We start from the raw sequence: 16,896 nt of genomic DNA on the forward strand, positions 1-16,896 counted from the left end.
TGACCGTGGTAGGTACCAAAATCTATCAACTCCAGGTCCTTTCGTGGGTTAAGCCTGTTTTTCCTATTGGGACCACTGACCGCTTTAAGACCAATAAAAATTATGATTTGTTAGATTTTTCAAACTATCTTTATGGTTTCGTTAAGAGCAACTAGATGGCGTTGTTCATCACTTAAAATCCACGCTTGCTAGATAATATTTTAACTTAAAGAACCTGAATGATTTTAAAAAGATAGTTAAAGGCATTAAAATGATTTAAGAGGATTCTGAACCTTAAACAATTATTTTGCGAGCTTCAACATCTGCTTACCGCCTTAAAGACGGTAAGAGTCCATTAGCAAATTCTGCCAAGGGACTAATTATCCTTGAAAGCTATGGAATCTTATTGTTTTGACAAGGAAACTTGATTGAAAAGACAGTGAAACTTTATCGACCCTATGCTGCAAGGTTTTCCATCAATGTAGGTAGCTTTGTAAGGAACCCACAAACCTGGCAAATTGATTAATGATATTTCCTTTGCGCGGAAATTTGACATTGTCTAAGCAGGTATGCTAAAACATTCCTAGGGACTGACCTCTCCTCAATTTTAAAGAAGAACATTCTGCTCCGTTGAATCGAAAAATTCACACTTTCAACTGTCTTAACTTTCAGTAAAACTGGATATCACTATCTCCGACATAAAACAAGAGAAGGTAAGGGGTTTTTCTAAGATTTTGTAGGTAGATACCTGCTTTAATTCGGAAAGAGGTAGTTTGTGTAAAGTAGATACCTGCTTTAAGTTTTCTGTCGTTTATTCGGATCTCTTATTCAAGCTTTAAAAGTTATGCCCAGATCACCAAATAAATTCTGAACAGTTTGATCACACAAACTAAAAAAGTTTATAATGGACGAGACAGGGCGATCCTTGAAGGTATAAAATCCCCATAAAATCCATAAATATAGGCAAAAGCCTAAAAAAAACGCAAAAGTAAGTTAAAAAAAATGTAAATAATATATATGCCTATCCCCAGATGTCTTTATATGTTTTTCTCGTTTTTTTTTTCTTTGTGAGAATTATGCGTTTTTTCGTGATAAAGAAGGGGCATCGAGTTCCACCTCTCAGTTTATCGTTGCTTAAATACTTATGCTCAGTTCAAAAATAAAATTGGCAGAGTTATTCCGACTTATGAAACCAAAACGATTTGAAAAGGACGATTCATATAAATTGATATAAGATCCAAAAATAAAGGCAAAAAGGAAACCAAAGCAGAAATACAGTACGAGTCTTCAGTAAAAATCTTTCCTTACGAAATTCTCCCACCCCATTCGGGGACGACCCTCTTCTCGTCTGGCCCTAGATGGTGGGCCGACAAGGACGATATTTGGCAATCTGTCCTCCTTCATCCGCAGTACGTGTCCTAGCCATCTCAACCTTTCTTTCATTATAGCCCTAAAAAGCAGGATTGAACCGCATTTTTCATAAACCTAACTGTTAGAGATACGGTCAGACAGACGGGTGCCCGAAACAATCCGTAGGCAATTTCTCTGAAAAACATCTAGAAAATCCTCTTCCGTCTTTCGGAGCACCCATGCTTCAGAAACCATACTTGACCACTGTCATCACTTAAGCTACAAATATTCTAATCTTTGTTCGCCAACTTATCTTTCTATTCTTCCAAACTCTTTCCAACTGTGAAAAAAACACCCAGGGCCTTGGCTATTCTGCCTTCAACCTCTTCATTGCCCTCGCCATCTTTACTAATTTCACCACTTAGGAAATGAAAATGTCCACCTGATCGATTTTCTCGCTAGCCAACACTACTTCTTCACCTTCACTTATTCCTAGTCTTAGCAACTCAGTCTTCTTAACATTAATTTTCATACCTATTGATTGTGCTACAAAAATATAACTTCGATAGTAACTCTACAAAAAGAATACGGTAGTAATCCTGAGTAATTTTGTGAAGGAATAGTAATTATACGGTGAACTAGAAAGTATAATTATAAATAAGGAATTCTTAGTATCTCTCCTTAGAAATAGTAGATTTAAGTACTTCTACGAAAGAAAAGTGATACTATTAAAAAATAAGAAATTTTTAGTAATTCCACTAAAACATAGTTTCGATAGTAACTCTACAATAGAAATAGTATCCCATAAAAGTTAGTAATTGTACAAAGAAAGTATAGTTCTAAGTAATTCTACAAGCAAAAATTCATTTCATTCAAAATTCCACTGGAATATAATTTCGGTGGAAATTCCATTAAAGGAATAGAAACCTCAAGTAATTCTACAGCGAAATAGTAAGTCTAATAAAAAATATGGAATTATTTACGATTCTACTATGAATTAAGTTCCATAGACACCCTGACTGCCCTCGTAAACGTCGAAGGCAAATTTAAAGTTAACAAGCATTTCAGACTACTTATCTCCTAAACTAAAAAAAAGGATCTTTTTTACAAGCAATTTTAAATCATTTCTAAGCAACACATGATTTTTCTGATCAAGAATAAGGTTGAATAACTTCTTAAGATTTCAAAGGTGATAAGAACTGAAAGAGCCCAACAATAGTGGTATGTGTTTATGATTAGCAGAGCATTTTTATGATGAGGCCTTCAAATCAAGTACAGGGTCATTTCTAGGCTTGCATGCAGATATATAAACACAGTTCATATAAATTATTATAGAAAATATCACATATACACATGTATACTATATATATCAAAGTGTGGAGATTAGAAAGATCGGACCCGCATTGTTCCGTCGGCACAGTCCCAAAGCCTCCCTCCCTCTTAAGATTAAATAGAGATCAATATATTTTCTTTTACTTTCTAACGCGAAAGTGTCTAAGACAGTACACTGGTCGCATTTAGAAAGACATAAAAAAGGATAAGCCACCAAAAGTATCGAAATTACCGAACATGCAGCTTAAAATACCCTTTCATAATTTAACTAATTTTGCCATAACAAGGTCAAAGAGAAACAGAATTAAAAGAGCCATGAACTCAACATTAGGGCCTTTTTTTCACTCATCAATGTGCTAAGGATCTTACATCTTTTGTCAGAAAAAGCTAAAAAGTGAAATCTTTGAATTAAGATCTTACATCTTTTGTCGTTTCTATGCAAACATCTTTCATCATTCTGCTCTGATCAGCGGTCTGAGAACAATGATGAGTATATCATCACAGTTCTCTCATCATTGTTCTATACGACAGAGAAATGGCGTCCTTTACACTTTTTGCAAACATGAGTGAGCTGTAAGATCTTAGAACAAAGATGAGTTAAAGAATGATAATCTTTGCAGAAAGATCTTAGATGTAAGATCTTAGTGCTAAAAAACGGGCCTATTATAGCTCATATTTCTTTTTTTCATAAAACTCTTTAATTCTTTTGGCTATGCTCTTCAAAACTTGTATCTATATTTCCCAGTTCTCCATATATTAGTAAAATATTATTTTTTTTTCATTTTTGGAGCGGAAATCATAGATGAAGATACAGAATTTCTTCAGCGAGTTTCCGGAAGTACATTTTCTTCAGGTCTTTGCTAATTTGTTTTCTGCTGGACGTAGATAATTGATTTATTTTATTTTATATAACTACTCTACTTGCGGTGCCTATATTAGGGTACATACATCCTAGACCTAACATAAAATTAGTGTTTAAGCTTAGGTTTTTTTTATACTTCTATGCTGATTTTATTTATTATATTACTATTTTTATTAATTATTTAATTTTTATTCATTATTTATATTCGGTTAGATATCAGGTTTTGGCAGAGGACAACCCATTTATTCAACACTTTCTTATAGGCCCTTGTAGGATATGCCAATAAATCTATCGATTTAAGCAAGGGGGGGGGGGGGGGAAAGAAGCAAAATAAAACTTCTTATCGCAAGATAATAGTAGAACGCTGGGTCGGTGCAGTCTCCTTTGTTACTTTGTCCCTTGCCTGCGCTAAGTTGTCATTTTTTGGATTTATGTTTTTTTCTTTGTTTTGATTTTAGAAGTGTCTTTTGCCGGTTTATAAAATTTTATTTTGATAATAGGCCTCCTTCAAATGGGGCTTACCTCCCTGTTACCTCTATTTGAATATTTTTGTTTATTAACTTAGTGCCTTAAATAAAAATCTTGAATTTTGAATCTTGCAAGACTATTTCCCTCCGCCAAAGAAGGTGATCCAGAAGGTGATCAACAGAGATGATTCAGGGGAGGAGGCAAAACTCATCAATTCTCAGGTTCAGGTTGAAATGGGAGATCGGATGAAGGCAGGCAATGACAAAGAAGTTTATTTTGGGTAGGGGGAACAAATATCCAATACTGTGATTATTATGGGAAATAGTTGGCGAAATTAAGCAGCATAAACTAAAATCAGTAATACGGTGATTGACCAGCATTTTCTGTTCAGCATAGGTTGGACAGTAAAACGCATAACCTAATAAATCAATTCACCCTGGAGTCCAGAACAACTTTTTGCACTTCAAATAAAACTGAAAAAAAAAATATCTACGCCTGAAAGAGAAATTTTAAGATATTTGGATTCAAATTGCATAGAATTTGTCTGAATCCTTCGGCAATTATCAAGTAAGAAAATGCTTCTTTACATCTCCATGAAAAGGAGGTTAAACTCCTGGTTTCCTCCCCTCAATACGTTATTCCCTTTTAGTATAGTGGCATTGCTCCAACTTTGACATTCTCCTTTTCTTTCTTACGTTCTTTTTTCAATGGATAACTACACTTTTTGTTTTCCTTCATTTCCATGTTGTTTATTTTCACCTTTGAAGACAGCTATGAATGGTGCAGTCAAAATATTCAGGACTCTGAATTTGAGAATTTTCCAGAATTTTCAAGCATCGCTGTCTCAGATAAAATTTGTCCTTTTATATTTTATTGATGTTTTCAATGATTCACTCACATATTAAAAATAAGCAAAATGCTGCACATAATAAATGTTGATAAAAAAAAGTGTAAACAATCTTACCAAGAAACAAAAGAGACAAAAGTCAAAAGACTATAGAGAAAGTATATATTTAAAATTTCAACTAACCTTTTCCTAAAATATCAGTTAAAATTTTTTCATATTGTCTATGTGCTAAGTTTGGAGGTAGATTGCCCAAATATAGGGCTACGTTTGACCCATGTGGATCTACACGTGGTTGGGGATAAAAACGAGTCATATGCATCTGCCGTATCGACTCACGTCCAATTTGCTAAAACAAAGAAAAAATAAATGAAACTGAGAATTAATAATCCAAAGACTGCTATAATGCTGCTCTTTTGTGTTTCATAATTTTGGAACAATTTCGACAGCATTCTATATTAATTTTGTATTTAGCCTTCGATACTTTTTGGCACCCCAAGAACAGATAAATCACATAAACTTTTTGAGTTGGTAGCACCATTTAAATTATTTAACTTATTTTTGTGTCATTGGCTAGATAGCGCAATAACCTTTTACGGAGCGAAATTTCCGCCACATTTTTTTTTTTTTTTTTAATGACAAAGTTATCAAGTGAAATTCATTTTTGTGACTCAAAATTCTGCTAAATATACTAGTGCTTAAAGACATCAGTGAAAATTCCATTTTTGTTTGACAAAGCACATAATTGATTTCAATTCAACAAGTTAATGACAACAAGTTATTGCAATAGGCACTGTGAAACATGCTCTTAGGGGGGTGTATTTTACGTGGGAAAAACTTCCTAATATCCTTTGGGAAGAGGGAGTTTTCCACAGAAGGAAGCAGAATTAATCGGCACTATTTGGACAACGATCAGAAATTAAATTTAAAAAAACAAAGTTTTTCAACTGAAAGTAAAGGGTAAAATCAAAACTTGAAATGAACAGACCTTATTAAGTATATGAGGGGAGTTGCTCCCTCTTCAATACCTCACTCTTTGCGCTAAAGTTTCAATTTTTGTCCCAATTCTTTAAAAACAACTTATGAAATAAAAGGGCCGTTCAATTAGAATAACAAGCTTTTTCACAAGTTCTAAAAAAAACTTTAAAGACCTCCAAAAAACTTGCTTTTTATTTAATTTCCGATCGTTTTTCAAATATTGCCGAGAAATTCCCTCTTGCGATAGAAAATTACTCGGAGTAAAGTTCCTCGCACAGAAAATCCTTTCGGAAAATTCCTATCGGATAATTATGGAGAAAATATTACAATTCAAGATTTGTTTTTCAAGATGCTGTGCGACTTGCAGAAGTGTTCCAGAACTGCCGCACAGCTCTGGCAATCAGCAAGAAGCGATTCTCATGAAAGCTCTGCACGTTGGTGACGCATATAGATGATAGAAATAAAAAATTTCCTTTTTTTTTAAAGCCAGGATAGTGTAAAACATTTGACACATTAAACATGCAAAATTTAGTGCATGTTTATTATATGTTAGGTGTTGAAAATTAGGGAAGAAATTGGAAATTTTCAAGTGTGTTTTTTTAAGAATCTGGATGAATTTCAGAATACGCGGCAGATATGCCATAAGCATTGGTGGCAAGTATTAGCAAAATTGGTAGCAAGTATTGGCAAAATCGGTGGCAAGATATGCCACGAGTCTTGGCAATTGTTATTTTTTGAACGAATGGAATTCTTCTTCAACATATTTGGGACTCTTCATAAATACAGGGTGTCCCGACGTCATTGCAGAATAATTTTTAAACCATAAGTATTCAAATTAGGGCATACAAAATTCAATAAAAATGTATAAAAACTGGAAATGTGACTTCATCATAACAATGGCATTAACAAAAAACAGAACTAAGACATCATGATAACAGGTGTGCGAGGGCTGAAGGCTCAGGTTACTGATCACAGCAAATGAAATGAGCAGGGGAAGGTGACGTCAGACAATAATTCCGAGGATTGTCATCCTTTGTGTGCCTGCGAGGACCGATGACCCAATTCGCTAAGCATAACGAGCGACAAGAGCAGAGAGGCGATGACGGGCTTATTTTGCAAGGGCCAAAGGACCAAGCGACCAGAGGGAGGCAATAAAAGCGGAAAAGCCAGACTTTTCACTAGTAGTATATATTTCTAGTTTTTCTTTTCGTTCCTACACCCCTTTACATAGTTAAAATTTATTTAAATGAATATTAATACTGTATGTATCATAATATTATAAGCCTAGCCCAATTTTATTCTTAGTGAAAGTAGACAAAGTTTAAGACTTGAAAAAGACTTTTACCTTCAATACTTCCCACGGAATCTCTTCTTTGCCCATAATTCTTTCTAAAACATTGCCTTTGTCTAATATAACTTCACAAACTGAATAATTATCAGGATTTTCATTGTCTTGACCAAACAGAGGTAATGCTTCTCTCAACAGATCTATCGTAGACGTCTCTGACGAAACTGGGACTAGCTTTGGCAGTTCAGGAGTCTTGAGAGCAAGTCGACCAGAATGGACCCGGACCCATCCTGCTTCAAGGGATTCCCTAAAACGAAGAAGAATAGCAGGTCGTTTCCCACTTGGTCGTGTCAAGGTTGGTATAGGACGCAAGTCCTCGAGCTCAGTTTCTTCATCGTTGTATGCGTCGCACAAGAAGTAATCGCCTGCAAAAATATTAATTTATTTGATGATTTTATTATCAGATTATACAAATATTTCAAAAAACTAGACTACGATAGTTAAATTTTAGAAAAAGAGAAAGAGCAAGAGAGAGAGAGAGAGAGAGAGAGAGAGAGAGAGAGAGAGAGAGAGAGAGAGAGAGAGAGAGAGAGAGCGCGAGCTAGCTCTCTCTCTCTCTCTCTCTCTCTCTCTCTCTCTCTCTCTCTCTCTCTCTCTCTCTCTCTCTCTCTCTCTCTCTCTCTCTCTCTCTCTCTCTCTCTCTCTCTCTCTCTCTCTCTCTCTCTCTCTCTCTATATATATATATATATATATATATATATATATATATATATATATATATATATATATGAAATTTTGAAGCAAAAAGACATGGGGTTCTAGCATTATTATGCTTTTTGTGAAAAAAAAAATTGAGAACTTGAATTTTTTTTCAAGTTTTTGCCTTTATTTTCGTAAAATGCGGTTCTGTTCTTGCGTCAGGGATTACAGATACATATGTAACTTTGAAAAAAAGCGAGCTTTCCCTTGATACGAAATTTTTAAACAAAGAGGTTCTGTGTTGCATAATCGATAATAAATATATATTCAACTTATATGACTAAGATATTTAGTCTAACATAGAATATATCGGGGACTTGACCACAATCAATTATCATCTCGTATAACAAGGTTAGATGCTGGGTGAATAGATCACTACCGAAAACTAGATTCAACCTGTATATTAGATCAGCACCTCTCGAATATCTATTTTTCAATTTTTAGACTAAATTCTGAACCTGGGAAATCGACACAAAGGAACCCGTATCGCTTGAAGTGCATTGTAAATGGGAGTCTAATTCTTGCTCAAATTTAGATTCTAGCTCTTGGTCGGGTAGAGAAAATTCTGCCCTCAAGTACAAGTTCCACTCACTTTCCGAGGGCTGGTTTTCTTCCTATTTACATTTCCCACTCTTTCCTTGCTTGATAAACTTCAACGCTCATTATGGGTTGTATTTAAGTTATTCAAAATACTTATCGATAAGATAATCTCGGTGTTTTGATAAGCACTTTGCAAATTTGCACTTAGTTTCCAGTCTAATAGGAATTAGGATACTTTGGCCGGAACGTCCAAGTTCGTTCCGCATTTACAACCACAACAGGGCATGAATGCATGCCGTGACCAGATCAGTAATCTGTGCCCAGTTAGGAACATCACACTCAACGAGTAAGAACAGCAGCCTTTTCAGGGCATTGCAGAGCCTGAGTTATTTTTGCATAGTAAGTATTAAGTAAAATTTGCTTTTCACTCTCAGGAACCGTAGACCGCTGCTCACCAATAACGGAAGAGACTTTGATTTTATTTAGGGGACTATAACAGACTGACCTGTAAATCTGTATATGCCAATTTTGTCCCAGTAGTTTTTAATTTGCAATTTCTGGCTGGCTCGAGAGAGGGGTCGAAAAGTTTGGTTACATCCAGCGTGTTCGAGACTAGGGAGAGGGTCAAAGACATTAATACCCGTAGTAACATGACAGAGAATTCTTGTGGTTACACCTGCAAAATGCAATAAGAAGTCTAAACAAGAGACGGAACACGGAACCAGAGTTGTGAATATACGTGTAATCTAGATCACCGTTAAAAGTATGTAAGCTACCACACGCAGATAGAAATATCTGAGACCTGGGGTTTCCAGAATCTAGAAGGCTACAGTTCATATCTCCAGCTGGATTGCAAGGTTGATTGACTTCTGGCAGTTATTAACCGAGAGCTGACTGTAAGCCGTATTGAATTTGACATCAGATCGAGAATCCCTGTAGTCGGTTGGCAAGCAAATAGAGAAAACAACTGAATAAGCTATCTTAATGCCAATGAAAAAGTTTGGCTACTTATAAAGTAAAGCATTGAAGCTACTAATTGCGAGCATTACAATCCAATCAGCTGGCCTATCTCTGCTTGTTAGCTCAGCAGGCATGCCAAACACATTAGTGACATCACTTAACCGCAGCAGATCAAGCCCTTCAGCAGTGAGGAAGTGCTCTTGAAGATACACAAAGTCAAAATCAGACATCAACTGTTCGATTAGAGGTATTTAAAGCCGTATTCCACCATTTATTTTCCACAAAAAAATCTATAAGTAGAGGTCGTAATTATTTCTTAATGGCTTTCTGCGCAGCTGTATATTAACAGCTGTAAAAGCGACGCACGTTAGACCCACATGAGCGCATTTAGGTAGGGCTCTCTAGCACGGGTTCTCTTTAGAGTTGGAATGATTTCCAGCACACTGTCCGAATCTTTCATTATTCGGACAGTCTTTTGCTTTGAGAGGAGAGAGTGAGAGAGTGAGAGAGAGAAAGAGAGTGAGAGTGTGAGAGTGATTGAGAGTGAGGGTGAGTTAGAGTGTGAGAGATAGAGAGAGAGAGTGAGAGCAAGATAGACATAGATACATAGAGAGAGACAGAGAGATAGAGAGAGAGAGTGAGAGTGAGAGAGAGAGAGAGTGATAGTGTGATATAGAGAGATAATAGATATAAGATAGAGAAATAGACAGAGAGAGAGGGAGATAGAGACAGATAGACACAGAAATTGGGAGAAAGAGAGAGAAAGGTATAGAGAAAGAGAGAGAGAGAGAGAGAGAGCGAGAGAGAGAGAGAGAGAGAGAGAGAGAGAGAGAGAGAGAGAGAGAGAGAGAGAGAGAGAGAGAGAGAGAGAGAGAGAGAGAGAGAGAGAGAGAGAGAGAGAGAGAGAGAGAGAGAGAGAGAGAGAGAGAGAGAGAGAGAGAGAGAGAGAGAGAGAGAGAGAGAGAGAGAGAGAGAGAGAGAGAGAGAGAGAGAGAGACTATATGACTAATATGAATTTAGTCTATATGGACAATTTGGCTCTGTCTTGCACAATGCATATTGAATATATGTTTAGTCTAGTTTGGTTTAATATGGAGACGCTTCTAGATAATCATATCACCGGAATCAATCTCCGAGCCATACAGTTTGCTGCTACATCTGAGTAGCAGCACTCTGGTTCCCAGTTTTACCAAGCTGAGATAAAACCCAACGCACCACTACAGTACATATTTAGTCTATATGACTGATTTAAATGTAGTCTATATGACTAATATAAGTAGTCTCTGTTAGAATTTGACTCTTTCTTGTATAATGAATATATATTTAGTCTATATGACTAATCTAGATTCGGATATGTGGATGGCAATTTAGGCCACAAATTTTATTAATACTAATTTGATATTCTTCATGCTTAAACATATAATCAAAATGCAAAAAATTCTCAAGATTCTGTTCACCTTCTGAATAGGGGATTATGATCAAAACTGCCAAAGTATTTTCAGTATCAACTTTGTTTTCCTTTATGTGCAAATCTATCCATCCGAAACAAATTAATTGAAATTGCCTGGTAAGCCAAAAAATTTATCAAAGTTCTAGTCAGTAAAATTCAACCCCTTCCTCCTCTAATCCCCCCCAAAAAATCTTCGTTCTGGCCCTGGGATAAGGCTATGTCGAGGGCCATTCTTCCAGAAGTAAAAAACAGTAATATGTCTTGGAACTAACGAATTGAAAGAAACGTAATTACAAATAATCTTATTTTATTAGTAATATACCTAGAAAATAACACTGCCAGTAAATATAATAGAGCTCTGTCACCAAATTTTATTATTGAATGTAGACAAAACCGAAAAAACAACTTACTTGGATCTCCTTGGATATGAAACGCCCACAATGCCGCAGCCAGTAAATGTTCTAAAGAGGCCATTCTTGGTACGGCTACTAAGCGGAAAGATCCCCGACGAAGCGAAGTGTCACCATCAAATACTTTCAATATTTCTAAAAAAAAAAAAAAAAAAAAAAAAAAAAAAAAAACGTAACGTAACGTAGTGCAAAAAGAAAAGTTTTTTTTTTCAGAAATATCAGAGCAGAGCCCCAAGTCTTTTTAGGGGCTGGTGGGCTCATACGAAGCAAATACCAGGAGGGGTTTTGACAACTACCTCCTCCATTCTCTTAGTCCGTGATTAGAGAAATACAAGGTTGTTGACACTTGAGCCGCGGTCGCACTAGGCTGTTCAGCAGCCATTTCTAAAAAGCCACTGGTAATATTGACAGAAGTAGCCGAGTCTGATCCACAAACAGCGACTGGTGAATGACAGCGGGCTAGTCATTACTAGCCACAATGACAAGTTGAACATGTTTTACTTTTTAACACTCTCTACCCTTGCTAGTAGTCAGATGATCTCTTTGCTGTGATCTCTTAGCCAGCCAGCCACTGTGAGCCCCACTAGGAGCTCAAAAGCGGCTGGTGAATTAAAACGTCTAGTTAGTTTTAGGCATTGTTATTTAGTCTTGTTATTCAGTTTCTCTGCTTTTTCTTGTGATTAGCAGTGAGTATAGTTGACAGCAACAGGCTGTCGGGCAAATACAATATAATATATCTAGGTTTATTCCGAAATTGTCCTTACCTGTGGAACGTCTACAGACTACATGAACACAACTTCCAGAGACACAGCTTATAATGAGTCATCGCAAAGACTTGATGAACGAGGAAGTATATATATATACATATAAATATATATATATATATATATATATATATATATATATATATATATATATATATATATATATATATATATATATATATATATATATATATATATATATATATATATATATATATATATATATATATATATATATATATATATATATATATATATATATATATATATATATATATATTTATATATTTATTCATAATACTACTACAACTACTATCAACTCATTGCAGCAACAATCCAACTGAGGCCAACACAGCTACGTACGCTCCTCCTCCATTCCAATCCTCACTCTTTCTACCCTCCCAAGAAGCACCTATTTCCCTTAAATCTTTCCTTAACACTTCCTCTCATTTCATTCCGGGACGACTTGCTATTCGTTTGGCCCTAGACGGTTGGCCAACAAGGACAATATTTAGCAATCTGTCATCTGTATCATTTAGGATTCATCCGCAAAATGTATCCTAGCTATCCCATCTTTTCGTCTAATTATAATCCTAGAAACCAGGATTGAACCACATTTTCCGTACAGCTTACTCTTCGAAATACAATCAGTCAGTTGGGTACACGAAACAATACGTAGGTAATTTCTCTGGAATGCATTTAGCAATTACTCTTCAGAACTATATTTAACCACTGTCATAACTGTAGTTTCCACTATTCTAATCTTGGTCAGCAGACTTGCCTTCCTATTCTTCGAGACTTTTTTTAACTGTGAAAAAACCCCTGAGCCTGGGCCATTCTACTTTTAACATCTTTACTAAACCCATCATCATTACTAATACCACTACCAAGGTAATTGAAGCTGCCCACTTCATTGACCTTGTCTTTACCCATCTAATGATCCATATAAACGGGATAGAACACAGCCCTGCTTAACTCCTGATTTAATACGAAACAGGCAAGTAACCTCACTTCCTACCTTAAACGCAGTGATGTTATTCTCCTAAACAGCACTAATCACTAAATGCACTTGTCTGGTATCAAACAGCTCGTTGTAACGAACTGTAAGTAAGGAGCGACCCAGCTCAATAGTAACCAAAACTCTAAAAAACGGAAATTTTGATACCATTAGCTATATCAAAAGAATCGGACTTTTATTCTGATTTCAAATATATAAGTTTCATCAAGTTTAGCGTTACCCATCAAAAACTACGAACTTGAGAAAATTTGCCTGATTTTTGAAAAAGGGAAAAAAAATCCCTGAAAGTCAAGGAATCTTAATGAAAATCACACCATCAGATTCAGCGCATCAGAAAACTCTACTGTAGAGGTTTTAAGCTCCTATCTGCAAAAAAATATGGAATTCTGTATTTTTTGCCAGAATAAAGATCACGGATGCGTGTTTATTTGTTTTGCTTTTTTTTCAGGAGTGATCGAATCAGCCCAGTGGTCTTAAAATATTGGGAGAGGGCTCATTCAAACGAAAATTAATAAGTTTTAGTGCCCTTTTTATGTGACAAAAAGATTGGAGGGCAACTAGGCCCCCTCTCACAGCCTTTTCTCTCAAAATCGTCCGATCAAAATTTTTGAGATATTCGTTTTGTTCAGTATAGTTGAAAGGCCGAATAACTATGCTTTTGGAGATATCATGACCCCCACCCCCACAGGTCCTGGAGAAAGGTCTTTAAGTTACAAAATTTGCAGATTGTTTACGTAGCTATAGTATTTGTCGGGGCGGGGGCAAATTTTCTGCTGGTGGGATTTTCCACTGGGATAATTTTCCACCGGGAGGGAAGTTTCCTAGGAGCGAATTTTTCATGAGAAATTTTACACTGGGGGAATATGGCAGAATTCCTATACGAATTTCTTCTTATGTCTTGCTTTCTCTTTGCCGACTCAATTTTACGCATGGAGATGTTAAGGACAATTGCCCGGCGTAAATTTTCACCAGGATTGAATTTTCTAGAGAATAAATGCGTGAAGAGGAGGGATTTTTCCGAGGAGGTGTAGCCATATTTCCTCGCATTATCGAAAAAACGATCAGAAATAAAAAAAATTTTAAACTAGTATTTTCAACTGAAAATAATGAGCAACATTAAAACTTAAAACGAACATAAATTATCAAGTTTATGAACTGGGCTGCTCTTCCTCTTCACCTCGCTCTTTACGCTAAAGTCTGAATTCTGTCCTAGTTCTTTAAGAACGACTCCTGAAACACTATGTTCGTTGAATTAGAACAATTAGAATTTTTTTCAAGTACCAAAAAACTTTTGCGTAAAGAGCGAGGTGTTGAGGAAGAGCACCCCCCCCCCTCATAAATGTAATAATTTCTTTTCGTTTTGAGCTTTGATGTTGCTCTTTACTTTCAGTTGAAAAAAACTTGCTTTGTTTCTTTTTTTATTTAATGCCATACAAGGATAGAATCTTTACCGAAGCTCTTCTATCACCTGAATCAAACGCTTACTCATAATCTATAAGACTGAGGACTAAAGGCGTTTGATGACTCGGGCATTTCTCAATTATTAATCAAAGAGTAAAAATCTGGTGTGCACACCCTCTAGCCTTCCTAAAACCACACTGTTCTTCTCTTAAAACTGAATCTACACTATCTATAAGTCTAAAAAGCATCACGATACTAAGTAATTTACTTCCTATAGAAACCAAACTAATACCTATAATTACGAAGCTTACTCTTATCGCCTCTCTTATGGAGGGTCTTATTATTTTATTCTTTTATATTGTCAATAATTCTTCCTAAAAAAATAAATCTTCCTTCACCTCCAAAGTGCTACAAACTGTTTCATTCTTTTCTATATCTTTTCCTGTAACTATCCCGGTTTAGCACGTTCTGAAAATGGTCTAGGCATCTTTCTTTAACTCTTTTCTTCTCACTAATTTCTGTCCCGTTCTTATCTTTAACTGGGATAAGTCCAGATTGACTATTCTTTCTCAATTTATTAACATACCACAAGCCAGTACAATATTTTACTATTATGCTGCCTGGCTGCATTTTCCAGATCCTCGGCAATTTTATCCATGGCCTCCACTTCACACTTCTTTGATTCCCAATTTAATGCTTTCTCCACTTTATTTACATTCCTTTCATTATCATATGATTTATCACTCAAATAATTCTTGTACAGGCCCCTAGCCAAAAATCTCGATCCCCTGTCCAATTCCAGTAGGCTTTTCCAGAAGGCAAAGATCGTATAATGAGAAGAATCTCAGTTGCCCAATTGTCTTCAAAGTTCTGTGGATATGGTCAGTAATAAATCTTTGCAAATCTTTTATTTTCGGTCTCCAATTGACTTCAAATGGCTCACAGAAATTCAAAGACTATTTGAATTACCCTTATTACACGACCCAACTTTGGTTCTGCCCTAGGATGGAAAGGTGATAGACTATCTATCAACAATTGAATTGACATCATTTTTATGCAATTCTGAAAAAGGCTTATGCCAGCTATGCCTCTCACTCAGACTATCTGTCTTGGTTTTTTCTCTAATTAGCCAAGGCTTTATGGGAACTTAATTTTAATTCAAAATAATAATTTGAACAAGCGCTGAATAAGCGGTGTCACGAACTCCAACAACTCTATAAATTTACGAGCATATACTTAAAATGTTCAAATACAAGGACGGATCTTTCAATTCTACTTCCTTAAAATGTCTTGTTGATGCCCCAAGATCGAAGCTCTTAATATCCAGGATTTAGCCCACCATCAACTTCTCTTCCGTTTCGATATCTGTTCATACAACTCCAACACTTAATACACAGACATCTCAGAACGTAGCAACTCACATCAATAAATGGAAACCTACTGACTGCATCTGTGCAATGTGAAATACTCGCTTCATGTACCTGTCGTAACACATATCACATATTGAACCCTTGATTTGATTTGCACCGATATGCAGGCTTTCTTTGCCCCTCCTGTCCCCTTGCCCTCGTTAGGAGGAAGTTACCATTTTTGTTTATTAACGAAGTCCCTCAATAGCTTTAATCATACTTTTTCTGTTACTGAGTTCTCTTATCGCCCAATTTCCAATGATGGCCTTTACACATTTGGATCTTGGATTACCAATGAAAACTGGCTGGCTCTCAAAGGAAAAAATTACATTAATTTTAAAGTCTCTGAATTCCAAAATCTGATTAAAACAAAATACATAAATTCCTTCCCTGTGAAAAAAGTAAAAACATATTCGAATGACAAACCATACATTACTACCCAATTGAAAAAACTAATTAGAATCAAATTGAATCTACTAAAGAGTGGTAAAACATCAGAAGCGAACTCACTGCGTAAACATATAAAAAAAGAAATACGTAAATCTGCTTCTTCATATTACAAATGCAAAGTCCAGGATTTATTTTCTACAGAACCAAACAATGGTATAATAGAATAAAGAAAACTTGCGGATAAACACATAATAATATAAATTTCCATTTCCAAGAAGACCCTTCAGTTACAGCCAATGATCTGAACAGGTTTCTTTCTTCCATAGTTCAGAACCTCCCTCCCCTTTCTTTCGAAACTCCTCATGATTTGTGCTCTCTCAATTTTCCCGTTATTTCGCCCTCGGATGTGGAGGCAAAAATTAAGAACATTAAAAAGTGTAGTACATGTCCACTAGACATCCCGATTGTACTAATTAAAGTTTTTGCCGACTATCTCTCAGAGCCTTTGTCCTTACTTTTTAATGAAATTACCTCTACTGGTAAATTCCCAAATTATTGGAAATTAGGTCTTAACACTCCCGTAAAAAAGAAAGGTAACAATCAAGATTTTGATGGTGTCCGTCCCATTACTCTTTATCCAGTTTTTTCGAAGTTATATGAAAGCTTTTTAGCTGAGTGGTTGAAAGTAAAGATA

General features: G+C 35.8%; 1 protein-coding gene across 2 annotated transcripts in view; it reads right to left on the reverse strand.

The window, feature by feature from the left end:
* LOC148945100 (diacylglycerol kinase theta) overlaps positions 1 to 16,896 on the reverse strand; it is a 201,028-nt gene that overhangs the window by 142,326 nt on the left and 41,806 nt on the right. For both annotated transcript variants that reach the window (XM_089099201.1, XM_089099202.1), the window contains exons 7-9: positions 11,221 to 11,355; positions 7,159 to 7,526; positions 5,022 to 5,184 (exon numbers count right to left, since the gene is read on the reverse strand). In XM_089099201.1, coding sequence (XP_088955327.1) covers positions 5,022 to 5,184; positions 7,159 to 7,526; positions 11,221 to 11,355 — 666 coding nt within the window. The remainder of the gene's footprint in view (positions 1 to 5,021; positions 5,185 to 7,158; positions 7,527 to 11,220; positions 11,356 to 16,896) is intronic.

This window comes from Artemia sp. Qi Xiang Cuo, chromosome 13 (assembly GCF_049724085.1).
Source record: "Artemia sp. Qi Xiang Cuo chromosome 13, ASM4972408v1, whole genome shotgun sequence".
NCBI classification, from domain to species: Eukaryota; Metazoa; Arthropoda; class Branchiopoda; order Anostraca; family Artemiidae; genus Artemia; species Artemia sp. Qi Xiang Cuo.